Below are 20987 nucleotides of genomic sequence, written 5' to 3'. Positions count from 1 at the left end.
ACAACAAGGTCAAGGTATTGGAGTGGCCATCCCAAAGCCCTGACCTCATTCCTATAGAACATTTGTGGGCAGAACTGAAAAAGCGTGTGCGAGCAAAGAGGCCTACAAACCTGACTCGGTTACACCAGCTCTGTCAGGAGGAATGGGCCAAAATTCACCCAACTTATTGTGGGAAGCTTGTGGATGGCTACCCGAAACGTTTGACCCAAATTTAAACAATTTAAAGGCAATGCACAAAAATGCACAAAAATTATCAATGGAAATCAAATTTATCAACCCATGGAGGTCTGGATTTGGAGTCACACTCAAAATTTAAGTGGAAAACCACACTACAGGCTGATCCAACTTTCTTGTAATGTCCTTAAAACAAGTCAAAATTAGGCTCAGTAGTGTGTGTGGCCTCCACGTGCCTTTATGACCTCCCTACAATGCCTGGGCATGCTCCTGATGAGGTGGCGGATGGTCTCCTGAGGGATCTCCTCCCAGACCTGGACTAAAGCATCCGCCAACTCCTGGACAGTCTGTGGTGCAACGTGGCGTTGGTGGATGGAGCGAGACGAGGTCCCAGATGTGCTCAATTGGATTCAGGTCTGGGGAACGGGCGGGCCAGTCCATAGCATCAATGCCTTCCTCTTGCAGGAATTTCTGACACACTCCAGCCACATGAGGTCTAGCATTGTCTTGCATTAGGAGGAACCCAGGGCCAACCGTACCAGCATATGGTCTCACAAGGGGTCTGAGGATCTCATCTCGGTACCTAATGGCAATCAGGCTACCTCTGGCGAGCACATGGAGGGCTGTGCGGCCCCCCAGAGAAATGCCACCCCACACCATGACTGACCCACCGCCAAACCGGTCATGCTGGAGGATGTTGCAGGCAGCAGAACGTTCTCCACGGCGTCTCCAGACTCTGTCATGTCTGTCACATGTGCTCAGTGTGAACCTGCTTTCATCTGTGAAGAGCACAGGGCGCCAGTGGGGAATTTGCCAATCTTGGTGTTCTCTGGCAGATGCCAAACTTCCTGCACGGTGTTGGGCTGTAGGCACAACCCCCACCTGTTGACGTCGGGCCCTCATACCACCCTCTTGGAGTCTGTTTCTGACCGTTTGAGCAGACACATGCACATTTGTGGCCTGCTGGAGGTCATTTTGCAGGGCTCTGGCACTGCTCCTCCTGCTCCTCCTTGCACAAAGGCGGAGGTAGCGGTCGTGCTGCTGGGTTGTTGCCCTCCTACGGCCTCCTCCACGTCTCCTGATGTACTGGCCTGTCTCCTGGTAGCGCCTCCATGCTCTGGACACTACGCTGACAGACACAGCAAACCTTCTTGCCACAGCTCGCATTGATGTGTCATCCTGGATGAGCTGTACTACCTGAGCCACTTGTGTGGGTTGTAGACTCCGTCTCATGTTACCACTAGAGTGAAAGCACCGCCAGCATTCAAAAGTGACCAAAACATCAGCCAGGAAGCATAGGAACTGAGAAGTGGTCTGTGGTCCCCACCTGCAGAACCACTCCTTTATTGGGGGTGTCTTGCTAATTGCCTATAATTTCCACCTGTTGTCTATTCCATTTGCACAACAGCATGTGAAATGTATTGTCAATCAGTGTTGCTTCCTAAGTGGACAGTTTGATTTCACAGAAGTGTGATTGACTTGGAGTTACATTGTGTTGTTTAAGTGTTCCCTATATTTTTTGAGCAGTGTGTGTGTGTATGTATGTATGTATATATATATATATATTATATAAAACACAGTTGACAGTGATAGTTATATATATATATATATATATAACTCTCACTGTCAACTGTGTTTTTTTCCAGCATTTGTAAATATTTGTATGAACATAAGATTCAACAACAGACATAAACTGAACAAGTTCCACAGACATGTGACTAACAAATGTAATAATGTGTCCCTGAACAAAGGGGGGGTCAAAAGTAACAGTCAGTATCTGGTGTGGCCACCAGCTGCATTGAGTACTGCAGTGCATCTCCTCCTCATGGACTGCACCAGATTTGCCAGTTCTTGCTGTGAGATGTTACCCCACTCTTCCACCAAGGCACCTGCAAGTTCCCGGACATTTCTGGGGAGGGGGAATGTCCCTAGCCCTCACCCTCCGATGCAACAGGTCTCAGACTTGCTCAATGGATTTGAGATCCGGGCTCTTCGCTGGCCATTGCAGAACTGACATTCCTGTCTTGCACGAAATCACACACAGAATGAGCAGTATGGCTGGTGGCATTGTCATGCTGGAGGGTCATGTCAGGATGAGCCTGCAGGAAGGGTACCACATGAGGTAGGAGGATGTCTTCCCTGTATTGCACATCGTTGAGATTGTGCTCTCCTCCCAGAAATGTTCCATACACACAAAAGCCTTATTTCTCTCAATTGTTGTGCACAAATATGTTTACATCCCTGTTAGTGATAATTTCTAATTTGCCTACATAATCCATCCACTTTACAGGTTTGGCATATCAACAAGCTGATTAAACAACAGGATCATTACACTTGTGCACCTTGTGCTGGGGACAATAAAAGGCCACTCTAAAATGTGCGGTTTTGCAACACAATGCCACAGATGTCTCAAGTTTTTAGGGAGCTGAATGAATGTCCAACAGAGCTGTTGCCAGAGAATTTAATGTTCATTTCGCTACCATTAAACTGCCTCCAATGTCGTTTTAGAGAATTTGGCAGTACGTCCAACTGGCCTCACAACCCCAAACCACGCCAACCCAGGACCTCCACGTACCTATAATGCCAATCCATTTTTCTGGACGCTAGATGAAGACTCTATATTTTGGGGTGCTTTAATTTGAAAAAACATTATTCACATATTGTTGCTAAACACTCTTTCTCCTCTTTCTATCTAAATAAAAGAGTACTGCCATGTATGAGAAATGCTTTTATTATATATTTTCCAATAGAATCTTAGCTAGAACACATCCTTTTTTCAAGACATCAACAATTGCTTTAGTGAAAGTCTGAAGATATGATACATCAATATCCGTAACATTCACAGCCGTTATGCATGTTACGGATATCATAACGCTGAAAAAGGACACTGACCATGAAAAGAGAGAAAACAATTATACACCATACAAAAACGTTTGATTTGAAAGTTAGCTTTACAGAGAAAAGCTTCATATGACCCGTTGTAAATGTTTTACAAAAAGGATGCATGTTTTACAAAAAGGGTGAAGAAATAGACCTCTTTCTGTCTCTGCTGCAGGGTAATGACTAAGGGTCAGTTGCGGGTCAATCTGTCTGATTTATATGGCACAGGGGACAGGGAGGATTGAGTGAGAGAAAGGGAGCATTGAGAGAGAGAGGAAGGATGGAGGGAGAGAGAGAGAGAGGGAGGATGGAGGGAGAGAGAGAGAGGGGGGGAGGATGGAGGGAGAGGGGGAGAGGGAGGATGGAGAGAAAGCGAGCGAGGGAGGATGGAAGGAAAGCGAGAGAGGGAGGATGGAAGGAAAGCGAGAGGGAGGATGGAAGGAAAGCGAGAGAGGGAGGATGGAGGGAAAGCGAGAGAGGGAGGATGGAGGGAAAGCGAGAGAGGGAGGATGGAGGGAAAGTGAGAGAGGGAGGATGGAGGGGAAAGAGAGGAAGGGAGGGTGGCGGGGAAGAGGGACAAAAGTGGAGGGAAATGGAGACATCGTGGGAGAGGAGAAATAGTGGGTATTATGTGTATGATTGATTAAACTGTTAATCACTTATCTCTCCTATGTGTCTCAGGTATGCTCTCCACTTTCTGGTTCAGAGTGGGCTCACCTATGGCATCATGATCCTAACAGGAGTGGAACACATGCACAAGTAAGTGTGTGTGTGTGTGTGTGTGTGTGTGTGTGTGTGTGTGTGTGTGTGTGTGTGTGTGTGTGTGTGTGTGTGTGTGTGTGTGTGTGTGTGTGTGTGTGTGTGTGTGTGTGTGTGTGTGTGTGTGTGTGTGTGTGTGTGTGTGTGTGTGTGTGTGTGTGTGTGTGTGTGTGTGTGTTTGTTTGTTTGTTTGTTTGTTTGTTTGTTTGTTTGTTCAGGGTGAGAGTCGTTTCTGAAGGCCTGTCTGAATGATGATGTGTAGACTGGCCACAGGTGACATGCTGTACTGCCTCTAGAGCGGCCGCTGCTGCTGGACCAATAATGTTCAAATCCCCCTGAAGAGCCCAGACATATAAAGTACCAGTGAAAAGTTTGGGAACACCTACTCATTCCAGGGTTTTTTCTTTATTATTACTATTTTCTACATTGTAGAATAGTAGTGAAGACATCAACACTATGAAATAACACACATGTAATCATTTAGTATCCAAAAAAGTGTTAAACAAATCAATATATATTTTATATTTGAGATTCTTCAAAGTAGCCATCCTTTGCCTTGACAGTTTTGCACACTCTTGGCATTCTCTCAACCAGCTTCATGAGGTAGTCATCTGGAATGCATTTCAATTAACAGGTGTGCCTTGTTAAAAGTTGATTTGTGGAATTTCTTTCCTTAATGCGTTTGAGCCAATCAGTTGTGTTGTGACAAGGTAGGTGGGGTATATAGAATATTTGGTAAAAGACTAAGTCCATATTATGGCAAGAACAGCTGAAATAAGCAAAGAGAAACGACAGTCCATCATTACTTTAAGACATGAAGGTCAGTCAATACGGAAAATTTCAAGAACTCTATGAGGAAACTGGCTCTCATAACTACCACTACAGGAAAGGAAGACCCAGAGTTACCTCTGCTGCAGAGGATAAGTTCATTAGAGTTACCAGCCTCAGAAATTGCAGCCCAAATAAATGCTTCACAGGGTTCAAGTAACAGACCCATCTCAGCATCAATTCAATCTCTGGGAGTTCATCTTCATGTGCTAACCCCACCCCGCCCTCTTTAATTTGTCCTATTTATATTTAACTTGTACATGCAGAGGTCATTGGAACAAATTGCTCCTTCTCTTGGAAGTAATAATTGGAGCAGTAAAGGTGTGATAAATCATAATTTCTTTGTGTGTGCGTGCTTGGTCCCACAGTATGTCATTATCTGTCTGATAGCGGAGGGGAGGCCATCATGGCCATCATTCCGTCCTGTTGCTCACCAGCTGTTGGCGGACATTTTTTCTTTTTTTCTCTGGCTTCGTGATTACTGTAATAACATCTTCCAATTATTACTTCCCCTTTGGCCTCCTGTGTCTTACTGCTGGCTGTGTCCTCCACCTACCTCGAGGCACCAGTTGTTTTCAGATGAGCGCATCCATGCATAAGAGCCTACTCCAGCTCACCCCTTGTCTCTCTCCTTTGCTAGCCCAGCTGGGGCACCTCTCTGGGGGGGTTGCTAACTAGGCCTACTTGATGCCCAGGCCCCATCTACAGGCCCGGAGGAAACTAATTGTGGAGAATACTAATTTCACTGCCTAATCGATTACTTTGATGTTCATTTGATACTTTGGAGAAAAAAAGAGGAATGAACAGGTCGGCATAGATTGCTGTTGTTTCTTTCTGTCTCTCTCGTCAGTTGTGTGGGCAAGAGATTGGCTGAGTCCCAAATGGCACCCTATGTGCCCTGGTCAAAAGCAGTGCATTATATGAATATAAGGAATAGAGTGCCATTTGGGACGCTACCATTGCCTGGCTCGCCACTTATCTTGGGCCTCTGCCAAAAACGAGGGGCCACAACAATCTTTTTTCCCTTCCCTTAGTTCCCCTCTGAGAAATTAGATTGATCTGTAAACAGCAGCACATATGCCTCCAACATTGACTCGAAAATGTTTTGCTTGACTCCTTTGCTTATCTTGGAGGAGAGCTCAGTCAGCGGAGGAGGAGGAGGAGGAGGAAGAGATGGTGGTAGCTGTCTGGCTGACATAGCCCAGAGGTGTCTTCAGGTGCATTCACAGTCACAGGTTCTCACAGTGCTGCTGAAGGAGCTAGTAGTCTCCTCCTTTCCTCTCTCCTTGTCCTTCCCCCTCCGCCCTAGTCTCTCCTTCCTGACCCTCACAGTCTGCAGGGAGCTTGACTGCATGAGTCATCGCCATGGAGTGTGTGTGAAGACTGAGAGTGTGGTGTACTCCTTGAGACTTAACATGCCTTCCCTGCCACACACACACACACACACACACATTTCTTCTCTTCCTGTGGGGATGTGTGTGGGTTGTGCACGTGTATGGACTGTGCAGGCTGTGAGATATAATCGTCTCCTCTCTGATGATTTAGAGGCTGTGTGTCCCAAATGACACCATATTTCCACCCCCTGTGGGCCCTGGTCAAAAATAGTGAACTAAATAGGAAATAGGGTGTTTTTTGGGAGGCTGTCTGGGAGTAACACAGCCACTATCCACTGTGCCTCCTAACTGAGTTCAGAGCACTGCCAGAGAGAGGAGGGAGGGAGGAAAAGGGAGAGAGAGAGGGTGGAAGAGACTGGGGAAGAGGGTGTGAAAGACAAGGAGCGAGAGCGAGGGAGGAAGTAATAAGGAGAGGGTAGGCTTGTTGTAGATGAGGCTGAGAGAGGGAGATGGAGAGAGATGTGCCAGAGCACCCGCTAGATCCCCGCTCTGCTCAATAATGAGACAGCAGGAGCAGGTGGGTGACTGGCTGAATGGCTAGCTCACTGACTGATTGACTGGCTGGGTGGCTGGCTAGCTCACTGACTGGCTGACTGGCCGGCTGGCTAGCTGACTGACTGGCTGACTGGCTGGCTGGCTAGCTGACTGACTGACTGGCTCACTGACTGGCTGGCTGGCTGGCTGGTTAGCTGACTGACTGGCCGGCTGGCTAGCTGACTGACTGACTGGCTCACTGGCTCACTGGCTAGCTCACTGACTGGCTGGCCGGCCGGCTGGCTAGCTGACTGGCCGGCTGGCTAGCTGAATGACTGGCTGGCTGAGTGACTGACTAAATGTGTCCTGTTGAAATTATTATGGGTTGATTATTATAACAGCTCCATATCCATGGCCTGCACAGACAAGTTTTGCAATTTTTTGCCACGATTTTTGCCGTAAGAAAGAGAGGGTAGGCTAAGTGTAGATGGGGCTGAGAGAGGGAGATGTACAGCGATGTGCCTATTAAGGACATACCAAGCTTTAAGCTAGTGCATGAAGATCAACACGGAGCAACACAGAGCACCCGCTAGATCCCTCTGTTCGATAATGAGGCCGCAGGAGTAGGTGTGTGACTGACTGGCTGGCTGACTTACTGACAGAGACGAGCTGCTCTACGTCCTGCTGGGATGTTTACGGAATGATTATGATACCCATGCTCAACAGCTCTGTCTCCATGGAGACCTCGTCTTTTGTCACCTTTCGGCCAGCACAGACAGTAGGATATTAGTCGTCTTATGCCACGATTCTGCCATCCCAGACCAAATGTCCATGTAGTGGGTAAATTCTTAAACAGCTTGGTAAATTCCAGAAAATTATGTCATGGCTTTAGAAGCTTCTGATAGGCTAATTTGACATCATTTGAGTCAATTGGAGGTGTACCTGTGTATGTTTTTCAAGGCCTACCTTCAAACTCGGTGCCTCTTTGCTTGACGTCATAAGGAAAATCAAAAGAAATCAGCCAAGACCTCAGAAAAAAAATTGTAGACCTCCACAGGTCTGGTTCATCCATGGTAGCAATTTCCAAACGCCTGAAGGTACCACGTTCATATGTACAAACAATAGTACGCAAGTATAAACACCATGGGACCACGCAGCCGTCATACCGCTCAGGAAGGAGACGTGTTCTGTCTCCTAGAGATGAATCTACTTTGGTGCGAAAAGTGCAAATCTATCCCAGAACAGCAGCAAAGGACTTGTGAAGATGCTGGAGGAAACAGGTACAAAAGTATCGATATCCACAGTAAAACGAGTCCTATATCGATATAACCTGAAAGGCCGCACAGCAAGGAAGAAGCCACTGCTCCAAAACCGCCATAAAAAAGCCGGTTTACAACTGCACATGGGGACAAAGATCGTACCTTTTAGAGAAATGTCCTCTGGTCTGATGTAAAACAAAAATAGAACTGTTTGGCCATAATGACCATTATTATTTTTGGAGGAAAAAGGGGGAGGCTTGCAAGCCAAAGAACGTCATCCCAAACACGAAGCACAGGGGTGACAGCATCATGTTGTGGGGCTGCTTTGCTGCAGGAGGGACTGGTGCACTTCCCAAAATAGATGGCTTCATGAGGAAGGGAAATTATGTGGATATATTGAGGCAACATCTGAAGACTTCAGTCAGAAAGTTAAAGCTTGGTCACAAGCTTCCAAATGGACAATGACCCCAAGCATTCTTCCAAAGTTGTGGCAACAAGGTATTGGAGGGGCCTGACCTCAATTCCATAGAACATTTGTGGGCAGAACTCAAAAAGTGTGTGCGAGCAAGGAGGCCAACAAACCTGACTCAGTTACACCAGCTCTGTCAGGAGGAATGGACCAAAATTCACCCAACTTATTGTGGGAAGCTTGTGGACGGCTACCAGAAACGTTTGACCCAAGTTAAACAATTTAAAGGCAATGCTACCAAATACTAATTAACTATATGTAAACTTCTGACCCACTGGGAATGTGATGAAAGAAATAAAAGCTCAAATAAATCATTCTCTCTACTATTATTCTGACATTTCACATTCTTAAAATAAAGTGGTGATCCTAACTGACCTAAAACAGGGAATTTTTACGAGGATTAAATGTCAGGAATTGTGGAAAAACTGAGTTTAAATGTATTTGGCTAAAGTGTATGTAAACTTCCAACTTTGTATTTCCCTAAATGATCAAAACTTGTTTTCTGATTCATTATTTCATCTCTCTGCAGCAGGCATGTAGTGAAGAATATGTTTGGAACATCTAATCGCAGTATTGAATCGCAATACAAATAGCATCGTGAAAATCGCAGTACATATCTTATCGGCAACTAAGTATCGTGATAATATCGTACCATGAGGTCCCTGGCAATTCCCAGCCCTAGTCGTGAGCTATTGTGATTTTTGTCTGTCTTTATTCTCAGATACTGTTTGGTGGTGGCCCTGGGGTATCTAAGCTTCTGCCAGATCACGCGTGTGTACGTCTTCGACTATGGCATGTACTCTGCTGACTTCACAGGGTAAGAGTGCGGTAATACAATGCCCCGATGTCCTCAAGTAACATTGTGTCGGAAGATTGTGTGAAACCATGCCTGAATTCATGGCACGGCTTTATATCCTAATATAGCTTTTGTTTATGATCCCTCATTTCATTTCCTCTACCCCTAGTCTCTTTTACACTTTCACTCTCTCTTACTCTCTCTGTCTCTGTCTCCCTCTCTCTCCATAGGCCTATGATGGTGATAACACAGAAGATCACCAGCTTGACGTTTGAAATCCACGATGGTAAGTAAAAGGAGCTCCCCCCCCCCCCCCCCCCTTCAAACCAGACGTAGAGAATATATTTCTGGATTAATCACATAAGCCTGTCTCCTCCTCTGATGTCAGATGGACCAAAAGACAGAAGTCATGCACTAGTAACGTCATGGGATATTCCTCACATCACCTCCAACGTTATGGCATGTTTAATACCCCCACATCGCTGGAACATCTCACATACTTACTCCATTTCGCCATAGAAATGTGGAGGAGTCGGGATCATAAGGCTGTGTTCCCACAGACCAAAACTAAAAGAGAAGAAGAAAGCAGAATAGAAAGTATGTGTTCGAGAGAATAAGGAGCAAAAGCTTCATCAAAACAAATAGCTTGCCACGCATGCGCGCGCACACACACACACACACACACACACACACAGGGATGAGGGATGGCCTGTGTCACATGTGGCTCCAGTCCCTAGCAGGCATTAGGCTGTAATATAATGAGCTGATTAGCTGTACTTATCTTGTTATCAGAGTAATGGCCCCCATAAACAACTCAGAATTATTCGGCCCGCTTCCCTCCGGTCGCCTCATCCCCAGGGTGTGGTGTGCAACAAGCGGGGTTGGCGAGACAACGGGGCTCCAAACTTTCTGGAAGTTTAGCATCTGTTACTTAGCCCTTAGATCAGCAGGGATCTACAACGAGTGCGAGAGAGCGAGACCGACCACTGTGACGTAATGGATATCATTACCCACACTGGACAGTCACAAGAGAGGACAGGAGAGCACTGACTTCTCAGAACACTGCCTCTCTCTGGGATGAAGTCTATGGGCATGGAATGGTGGCCTCACCCTTGTCAACCATATATACTGTTATGAAATGTTTTCGTTCCAATACATTGGAAAGTCAAAGTGAGTATCTTGAACACAAACCACCCTGATCAAAAGCAAGCATTACATATGTGTTTGTTTCTGCGTCTCTCCCCCCAACAGGAATGTGCCGGAAAGAGGAGCAGCTGACTCCAAATCAGAAAATCCTGGCTATAAAGTATGTTTTACACCTTCCTACACGTGTTTTTGTTAATTTGAGCAGAAAATGGCAGCTTCCTGTATGATCATGTAAGGACGCTCTGGCTCTGTAGTGGCTGAATTCCAAAATCGACACGTAGTCTCTAGCCATAGGCATTTCATGTAGCTCTTTTTAAAAGGTTATTTAAAAATGCCTTTAGTTACATTATTTATCTTGAGAGAGGTAGAGAGAGTCTTTGTGGATTCTAACTATGCCTGTATCAGTCAGCATCACAGTCTGTACTGTCACTGTAATGACTGGGCGACCGTGTTGTGATGGTTTCCGTGAGTCCCTTTTGTGTCAAAGTTGTCACTATCTCTATGTTGACTGTCTCCCCCATTCACTGTAATGACTGTGTTATGACTGTCTCTGTGTCTCTTCCATCCTCCCCTGTAGGAGAATGCCCAGTCTGCTTGAGTACTTCAGCTACAACTGCAACTTCATGGGCATCCTGGCCGGCCCCACCTGCTCTTACAACGATTACATCGCCTTCATTGAGGGTACGCCCTGCCGTCGCCATAGAGACCAGCAGACAAATGGGAAGGCCAATGGCAGGCACAAACAAACGGACCCCTCCCCAAACGTAAGCATTGGTCTCAAATGCCACTATGATGTTTTGGAAAGTTACCAAATGGGCAGCATGCTCTGCTTTTAAAACACGCCAACTATTACCAATGCTTGTCTGAAACATTCTTTCTAAGAGGACACCATTGCTGTGTAGTAAATGCACAGTATTCCCTATTCACTGATGGAATAGCAACATGGCTGTCTTTTGTCTTTTCTTGCGAAGAGCTCAATTATACATTGCCGATGTGAGTTTAAGGAGCCTGCGTCCCAAATGGCACCCTATTCCCGTGGGCCCTGGTCAAAAGCAGTGCACTAAATAGGGAATAGAGTTCCACTTGAGACACACGGTTTTTAATGGCTGACGTTTCCCCCCCCCCCCCCTCCCATTCCTCAGATTGAAGTCGTCCGTAAACTGGCCACCTGTTTCTTCTCCCTCATGGTTTTCCTGTCCGTGTGTAAAGTGTTCCCTGTGGAACGGAACATCGACGACGACTTCATCGCCACCACGCCCTTCTACGCCCAGGTGGTCTACCTCTACCTGTCCATGCTGACCACCCGGCCCAAGTACTACTTCGTCTGGACACTGGGTGGGTCTTCTCTCTCTTCCATAGGCTGCCGTCTGATTCTCCACCCTTCTTTCGAAGTGTGCACTTGCCCTTCAACCAATGTTTAAACCAACCCAACACTTTCAAATCCATGATGGGGAGTGTGGGAGAAGGAAGGAGAGTCCAAGCTCCATCTTTAGGCTTGTTTTCATTGATTGACCCTGAAAACAATTCTCAGCTATAATATCCTCCATTATTCCATGTTGACAAGTAACCCCTCCCAGACTGAGAACAGATGAGCTTTAAAGGTGATGAAATCAGTCCAACTTCGATCAGCAGTTTAGTTTCCCTGAATCCGTTGACTGTTAATGTGCCGGTTGTATTTGAAACCTCTCAAATGGAGGTAGCATCCTTGACTTCAGAAATTCAGCTTCTCCTCACCGATATCCAAAAATGGCCTTGTTATTCTTAGGGTCTGCAATGTCCACACGAGAGGAGTGCTGAATTAATCATGGAAGTGTTTGTAACAAGGTGTGCATGCGTGTGTTTGTTTGCAGCAAGGTGTGAGAGTATGGTGATAACAAGCAGGTAGAGGTGGGACTCACTCGTTGCTTCTCTGTACACACACACACATATACACACACACACACACACATATATATACACACACACACACACACACACACACACACACACACACACAGAGGGAACGGATGCACCGCCTCATTGTCATGTTGTTCCGCACTGCCTTCTGCAGGAGCTCAAAGGAATATGGTGCTTCACTTTACTGGTTATAAACATGATGTAAGCTTCTGTATTGTCCTGCACTTTGATATTAATACTCTGTTATTAGGATGATGGATGATCTGATGTTAATAACATAAATTAATGTCTATAAGGATGTTATCATCACTAATAAGTGGTGCACTTCGTGGATGCAATTACATCCCCTCTGAGCTGGGTTTCTCCCAAGGTCTTCCACTTCCTAGGGAGTTTTTCCTGGCCACTGTGCTTTCACTTCTGCTTTGCTTGCTCTTTAGGGTCAAGGCCGGGTAACTGTTAAGCACTTTGTGACAACTGCGGATGTAAAGAAGAAGGGCTTTATAAAATACAAGTGATTGATTGATGGATGACAGTGCAGGTGGGACATGTGTGAGTGGATGGAGCTGGTGTTCCTTGAAGTACGTGTTTTCATTCTGAACAGCCGATGCCATCAACAACGCAGCAGGCTTTGGGTTCAACGGATACACCAGCGACGGCTCACCACGTTGGGATCTCATCTCCAATCTGAGGATAACGGATATTGAGGTTTGATTTATTTTTAATTTTTGTGGCATTTGTCTTCGTTCATGTGTCAGTATGTTTATCATAACTCTAATCCAAGCTAAAGTTACTGTATACTGATGTTTTCATTCTCTCCCTTGGTTCCAGTTTGCCACCAGCTTTAAGATGTTCCTCGACAACTGGAATATACAGACGGCACATTGGCTCAAAAGGTACAGAGACAAAATAAACCAGGATTAGTCTGTAATTGGTAAAGACACAAAGTGTAATTTCATCCATTTCTTTCTCTAATTATCAACACCAGTTTGCAGCCACATTGTACATACTATTTAAATACATTTAAATAGAATACATTTAAATACAATACAGTAATTACAGTTGAGGCTTTATTCTTATTTAATGTGAGGTGTGCCCTAAATAACTTGTGGATGTGCCTATACTCATGGCACTGGGGACTTGTCTGTCTGTGTAAAAGTGTGCCACCTAGTGGAATTTGTTAGCACTAACGGTAGTTTCCATTAACCCTATCAGTTCTGAGACCCCAGCAAAAATCAGACTTTCATTTATCTGAATGTTCAGCCCTCATATTTAGCCTCACAATTAAGTATTTTACCATTTTCTTTTCAGGATAACCAGGGCTACAAGTACAACACAAAACAATTTGACATAAATAGTTGCATTCATGAGTTTTGTTGACACGTCACACACAAAAAAAAGTCTGCCAAAGCAAAAACCTGATGAAAATGATGTAGGTACAGAAATGGTTTGCTCTGTGAGAAAAGAATATCCAGCTAGTCAGTGACAACTGTGTGGAGGTTGTGACCTCAACTATGTGAGTTTATTATAGTATTATGGACACTATGTACTGGGATATCCAATGATCTTCTATGTAGAAGCACCCCTTACCTTCTAACGACTCTTGTTTAGCCTGTGAGCTTCCTAGAGTAAAACATGCATGTTCGTGAGAGTCTCAGCTTTTCATAGATGGCTATTTAATCGTTTTTAGCTCAAACTATTCGGACTTTACAGACATTTTTGTAAAATGATCCGGCCCCGGGCCCCTTCGGGATCCGCCCTTGTTTTATTAACACAGTTCTAGTTGTCTAATGGTTGATGTGTAAATTCACACAGACTAATGGTTGATGTGTTAATCACATAGACTAATGGTTGCTATCAATGGATGCAGAAAAAATAGAAATTCATAGAACCTGTGCTGTGTGTGTGTGTGTGTGTGTGTGTGTGTGTGTGTGTGTGTGTGTGTGTGTGTGTGTGTGTGTGTGTGTGTGTGTGTGTGTGTGTGTGTGTGTGTGTGTGTGTGTGTGTGTGTGTGTGTGTGTGTGTGTGTGTGCGTGCACAGGGTGTGTTACGAGCGCTGTCCCTACAACCCCACGGCGGCTACCTTCATCCTGTCGGCCATGTGGCACGGAGCCTATCCTGGATACTACCTCACCTTCCTCACCGGCATTGTGGTCACACTGGCTGCACGCGCCGTGAGTACTGTCTCTGTATCTCTCTCTCGCTCTCTCTGTGTCTCTTTATGTTTCTCCCTTTCTCTGTATATCTCTCATTTTCCATATCTCCCCCTTCTAAAACAAACACTGACACTCAGACACAAGCTGGCCTCTCTCTCACTCAAGTCTGTTTCTGTCGAGACTCACTAAGCCCTAAACTTTTCAAAAGCACAGATTTAAAATATATATATTTTTAAAGTGATTCACTGTATCCGCTTAAACAAATTACTTTTTTTTTCTTATGTCAATGACTTCAGCTATCACCATAGATATCCTGATAAAACAAAATGCCACGTTCAGCCTGATGGTTCTTTATTTCTGCATCATCAGTGTGGGTTAAGGGATCACTCATAGTTAGTCCACCATGGAGACTCAGTGCTCTGAAGGCGTAGCCTGAATGAAGTAGCATATTTATCAGAGACTGGGTCTGCATCCCAAATGGTACCCTATTCCTTAGTGTAATACTTTTGACCAGAGCCCTGGTCCCTATCGGTGTACAAAACATTAGGAACACCTGCTCTTTCCATGACATAGTTTTCACCTGGTCAGTCTATGGTCCCTTATTGATGTCACTTGTTAAATCCACTTCAATCAGTGCAGATGAAGGGTAGGAGGTGCCAGGCACACATGTACTGTATGTCAAGAACTGCAACGCTGCTGGTCACGCTCAACAGTTTCCCGTGTGTTTCATGAATGGTCCACCACCCAAAGGACATCCAGCCAACTTGACACAACTGTGGGAAACATTGGAGTCAACATGAGCCAGCAGCCCCGACGAGTTGAGACTGTTCTGAGGGCAAAAAGCAACTCAATATTAGGAAGGTGTTCCTAATGTTTTGTACACTGTGTGTAGGGAGTCGGGTGGCATTTCAGATGCAGCCTGGGTCCAGCTGCTAGACTGCACAGATAACAGGCCAGCCAGACAGACAGATGGAGAGCAGACCGGGCAGGAATCAGGCTAATGGAGCATCACCTGAGTCACTTTGAGACTCACCGAGGCAGATCACCGCTGATGGATGAGCCGAGAGAGAAAGTCCAGTTGAAAACTTGACTCTTGGCTGCATCCCAAATTGTACACTACTCCCTATATAGTGCACTACTTCTAACCAGGGCCCATGCACTATAAAGGGAATAGGGTTCCATTCAGGACGTAACCTTAGATATGGGAAATGTGAACTTGGCAAGGGAGAGAGAAAGAGAGAGAGTTAAGGGCAGAGCAGGAGATTTAGAAGGGTCGTTTATACATTTTGTCTCACTTCTTCTTTTGCTCCACTGAATTCGTTGCTTTGGTTCTTTTTTTCTCTCCAGATGAGACACAACGTGAGGCCACACTTTCTGGGCTCGCCGTCACACAAGCTAGTGTACGATGTGATCACGTGGGCGGGCACCCAGATTGCCATTTGTTACACTGTGGTGCCTTTTGTGCTGCTGTCTGTCGGGCCCTCTATGAAGTTCTACAGGTGAGTGGCAAGAAACTATGTTTGCATCCTACAGTTGAAGTCGGATGTTTACATACACTTTAGCCAACTACATTTAAACTCAGTTTTTCACAATTTCTGACATTTAATCCTAGTAAAAATCCCCTGTCTTAGGTCAGTTAGTATCACCACTTTATTTTAAGAATGTGAAATGTCAGAATAATTGTAGAGAAAATTATTTATTTCAGCTTTTATTTCTTTCATCACATTCCCAGTGGGTCATAAGTTTACATACACTCAATTAGTATTTGGTAGCATTGCCTTTAAATGGTTTAAATTGGGTCAAACGTTTCAGGTAGCCTTCCACAAGCTTCCCACAATAAGTTGGGTGAATAATGGCCCATTCCTCCTGACAGAGTTGGTGTAACTGAGTCAGGTTTGTAGGCCTTCTTGCTCGCATATGCTTTTTCAGTTCTGCCCACAAATGTTCTATAGGATTGAGGTCAGGGCTTTGTGATGGCCACTTCAATACTTTGACTTGGTTGTTCTTAAGGTATTTTGCCACATCTTTGGAAGTATGCTTGGGGTCATTGTTCATTTGGAAGACACATTTGCGACCAAGCTAAAACTCCCTGATGGATGTCTTGAGATGTTTCTTCAATATATCCACATAATCCCCCCGATGATGCCATCTATTTTGTGAAGTGCACCAGTCCGTCCTGCAGCAAAGCACCCCAACAACATGATGCTGCCACCGCCGTGCTTCACGGTTGGGATGGTGTTCTTTGGCTTGCAAGCCTTTTTCCTCCAAACATAACGATGGTCATTATGGCCAAACGGTTCTATTTTTGTTTCATCAGACCAGACATTTCTCCCAAAAGTACGATATTTGTCCCCATATGCAGATGCAAACCGTAGTCTGGCTTTCTTATGGAGGTTTTGGAGCAGTAGCTTCTTCCTTGCTGAGCGGCCTTTCAGGTTATGTCAACATAGCACGCGTTATACTGTGGATATCGATACTTTTGTACCTGTTTCCTCCAGCGTCTTCACAAGGTCCTTTGCTGTCGTTCTGGGATTGATTTGCACGTTTCGCACCAAAGTACATTAATCTCTAGGAGACAGAACGCGCCTCCTTCCTGAACGGTATGACGGCTGCGTGGTCCCATGGTGTTTATACTTTGGGCACCTTTGGGCATTTGGAAATTGCTACCAAGGAGGAATGAGACCTGTAGAGGTCTACAAATGTTTTTTCTGAGGTCTTGGCTGATTTCTTTTGATTTTCCCATGATGTCAAGCAAAGAGGCACTGAGTTTGAAGGTAGGCCTTGAAATACATCCACAGGTACACCTCCAATTGACACAAATTATGTCAATTAGCCTATCAGAAGCTTCTAAAGCCATGACTTCATTTTCTGGAATTTTCCGAGCTGTTTAAAGGCACAGTCAACTTAGTGTATGTAAACTTCTGACCCACTGGAATTGTGATACAGTGAATTATAAGTGAAATAATCTGTCTGTAAACAATTGCTGAAAAAATGACTTGTGTCATGCACAAAGTAGATGTCCTAACCGACTTGCCAAACTATAGTTTGCTAACAAGAAATTTGTGGAGTGGTTGAAAAATGAGTTTTAGTGACTCCAACCTAAGTGTATGTAAACTTCCGACTTCAACTGTAAATGGCATCCTATAGGGCTCTGGTCAAAAGTAGTGCACATTGTAGGGAATAGGGTGCCGTGCGGTACACATCCAGAGAATAGTACGTTACCCCACTCATGTCTAAAAAAAAGTATTCATAGTTTGACCTTGGATGGAAGTGCAAGAACAATTGTGTTTTTATCTAAAACTCTGACCAACAGGCTAATTTATCGCTTAAATGTAGGAATGTATTAGTCCTTCTGACAGACATACACTGAACAAAAATATAAATGCAACATGTAAAGTGTTGGTCCCATGTTCCATGAGCTGAAATAAAAGATCCCAGAAATGTTCCATATGCACAAGAACCTTATTTCTCTAAAATGTTGTGCTCAAATTTGTTTACATCCCTGTTAGTTAGCATTTCTCCTTTGCCAACATAATCCATCCACCTGAAAGGTGTGGCATATCAAGAAAATGATTAAACCGCCTGATCATTACACATTTGCACCCTGTGCTGGAGACAATAAAAGCCTAATCTAAAATGTGCGGTTTTGTCACACAACACAATGCCACAGATGTCTCACATTTTGAGGGAGCGTGCATGCAGGAATGTCCACCAGAGCTGTTGTTCATTTCTCTACCATAAGCCGCCTCCAACATAGTTTTAGATAATTTGCCAGAACGTCCAACCGGTCTCACAACCGCAGACCAAATGTAATCACGCCAGCCCAGGACCTCCACATTTGGCTTCTTCACCTGCAGGATCGTCTGAGACCAGCCACCCGGACAGATGATTAAACTGTGGGTTTGCACAACCAAAGAATTTCTGCTCAAAATGTCAAAAACTGCCTCAAGAAGCTCATCTACATGATTGTCGTCCTCACCAGGGTCTTGACCTGACTGCAGTTCGGCATCGTAATCGATTTCAGTGGGAAAATGCTCACTTTCGATGACCACTGGCACCCCGGGGGAAGTGTGCTCTTCATTGATGAATCGCTGTATCAACTGTACCGGGCAGATGTCAGACAGCGTGTATGGCGTCGTGTTGGCGAGCAGTTTGCTGATGTCAACGTTGTGAACAGAGTGCCCCATGGCGGCGGTTGGGTTATGATATGGGCAGGCATAAGCTACAGACAACAAACACAATTGCATTTTATCTATGGCAATTTCAATGCACAGAGATACTGTGACGAGATCCTGAGGCCCGTTGTCGTGGCATTCATCCGCCGCCATCACTTCATGTTTCAGCATGATAATGCACGGCCCCATGTCGCAAGGATCTGTACACAATTCCTGGAAGCTGAAAATGTTCCAGTTTTTCCATGGCTCGCATTGTCACCAGACATGTCACCCATTGAGCATGTTTGGGATGTTCTGGATTGACGTGTATAACAGCGTGTTCCAGTTCCCACTAATCTCCAGCAACTTTGCACAGACATTGAAGAGGAGTGGGACAACGTTCCACAGGCCACAATCAACAGCCTGATCAACTTTATGCGAAGGAGATGTGTTGCGCTGCATGAGGCAAATGGTTGTCGCACCAGATACTAACTGGTTTTCGGATCCACGCCCCTACCTTTTAAAAAAAGTATCTGTGACCAACCGATGCATATCTGTATTCCCAGTCATGTGAAATGCATAGATTATGGCCTAATGAATGCATTTAAATTGACTGATTTCCTTTTAAGAACTAACTTAGTGAAATATTAGAAATTGTTGCATTTTATATTTTTATTCAGTGAATTTATAATACGAATAGCGCTAGCAAGCTTTAGAGAGATTAGATGTTTGATCTCTGAGAATAGTCAAGGGCATTAAACACATTTGATGTTGACAATAATTATCCTTACACAGTAGCTTTTTTCCCCCCTTTCTTTCGGTGTCCAACACCAAGAGAAATTCCTTGCAATATTTGTTGTAAGTTGTCAAATTCTGATTCTTATATTGATCCCTAAATCATCCCACCTCTCCCCTCCCAGGTCCTGGTACTTCAGCGTCCACATCGGCTGTGTTCTCCTGGCCGTAGCCCTGCCAGTCAAGCCCCGACACCTGCGCCTGAAAGAGCAGCAGAAAGGCCTGCATCTGGCCCCCATCCTCTCCCACCTGGACTCCACCTCCACAGACAGCAACTGCAACCAGAAGACCAAGGCCACATGAAGCAGAACCAGACCAGCTAACGGTGGACACACAGAGAGACTAGCACCGAGGACTGCAGGGGACTGTCCAACACTGTATTAAATCCACTTATAAAGAGAGAGAGCGAGGTGGATAGAGGAGTAGATTCTAACAAACAAACTCTGACAAACCTGACCAACCTGCCTCTGTTTGTCTCTGTTTTGGAGTGGGATGATGATTCTCATTCAGTCACATGGCACTGAGACTGAGCAGCAACCACACCATGGAGGGTAGGATGTATGGCTTTGGGATATGTCCAAAATGGCACCCTATTCCCTATTTAGTGCACTTCAAAGGGAATAGGGTGCCATTTGGGATGCAACTCTACTGTATTATGATGATTTGTGTCTGGGGTGGAGTGGGATGGATGGGTCCCGGTGATGAAATGCCAGTATTGTACTATTACTGTATTATGGGAGTATGCAGACTTGCCTTATACCCTTTGTCTCTTTCTCCACAATCTTTTTTTTCAGCTTTTGTGTATCCTTCTTGGATATTGTCTGGGCTGTGTTTCTCACTTGAGGTGAACAGGTTTTAGTATCAGGTGGGCGAGATTGAAGTGTTCTCTCAGTTAACGGTGACAAATTAGTGTTTTAGTCCTGGTGAAAAGCAAATGTAAGTTAACTTCTCTATGATACAGGAAGTTAGAAGAATTAAAGAGAAGGAAAACAAGATGGCAGTGTCCTCAATGTCTTTTTTACATGATGTGATTCATAGTCTCAACATGGAATGTGTACAAATTGCACCCCTTTCCCTACATACAGCAGTACAGTTATTTTGACCAAAGCCCTAAGGGCCCTGGTCAAAAGTAGTGCACTATTTAGGGATATGGTGACATCCAAGGACCTACTCCAGACTGTTTGCTTTTACTGAGTGATGTTATGGGCTGACTTCAATGCCACTGCTGTTTTATTCAGTTAAGTCATTGTCTGCTTTTTACATAACGGCACCAAGAGTAGTTACTAACTCCTACTTATTCATGATTTAAGTGTGTCAGTAGTGTGAGAGGCAAGATGGTGTAGTATTTCCATGTGTAGAGGTCAATGTTTTGTCATTTCATGTACTTGTTATTTATGCGATTCCAATGGACTTGTGGTATGTTCGACAAAGGTGAAAAGGTGGTGTTAAGGTAAGAAAATCAACCTGTTAAGTTGGAGGTGAAAGGGACAACATTACAGTATTTATGAACACTCCTCTTCTTCAGACAGTTCTGATTCTATTTTCATTGCAGGGGGAAGTGAAAACTAAACCTACTTCTTCTTGAGTCTATTGTGAGTTAACTATGGTAATTGTGAGAAACCTTTGCTTGGGGCCCTGGTGAAAGGAGAATGGTGCGCTCATCCTAACCCCTCAGCCAACCGCGCTACTTGTTCATGTGGATGATGTGGATGGTTTGTTTTTGTATATGATGTGATTAAAAGATTGATCTTTTCGCAACTTGACATAGTAAGTGTGATATGCAAAAGGCAAATGAATAACTGTGGTGTAA

The 20987-nt window shown here is 44.8% G+C and overlaps 1 protein-coding gene across 5 annotated transcripts in view; it reads left to right on the top strand.

Moving 5' to 3' along the window:
* LOC139406990 (membrane bound O-acyltransferase domain containing 2b) overlaps nt 1–20987 on the top strand; it is a 68386-nt gene extending 47399 nt beyond the window's left edge. Inside the window, exons 3-14 of one of the 5 annotated variants that reach the window (XM_071150218.1) lie at nt 3736–3813; nt 8959–9054; nt 9264–9319; nt 10285–10339; nt 10757–10943; nt 11322–11514; nt 12677–12780; nt 12904–12968; nt 14114–14246; nt 15576–15727; nt 19303–19735; nt 19802–20973. In XM_071150218.1, coding sequence (XP_071006319.1) covers nt 3736–3813; nt 8959–9054; nt 9264–9319; nt 10285–10339; nt 10757–10943; nt 11322–11514; nt 12677–12780; nt 12904–12968; nt 14114–14246; nt 15576–15727; nt 19303–19480 — 1297 coding nt within the window. In that variant the 3' untranslated portion in view covers nt 19481–19735; nt 19802–20973. Of the gene's footprint in view, nt 1–3735; nt 3814–8958; nt 9055–9263; nt 9320–10284; nt 10340–10756; nt 10944–11321; nt 11515–12676; nt 12781–12903; nt 12969–14113; nt 14247–15575; nt 15728–19302; nt 19753–19801 lie in introns of all 5 variants that reach the window. The other 4 variants (XM_071150217.1, XM_071150219.1, XM_071150221.1 and 1 more) reach the window with 4 other exon arrangements.

The sequence above is a fragment of the Oncorhynchus clarkii genome, chromosome 4, assembly GCF_045791955.1.
Source record: "Oncorhynchus clarkii lewisi isolate Uvic-CL-2024 chromosome 4, UVic_Ocla_1.0, whole genome shotgun sequence".
NCBI classification, from domain to species: domain Eukaryota; kingdom Metazoa; phylum Chordata; class Actinopteri; order Salmoniformes; family Salmonidae; genus Oncorhynchus; species Oncorhynchus clarkii.
Note: the sequence above shows the minus strand (reverse complement) of the source record. Positions and strands in the feature narration are given on the sequence as shown.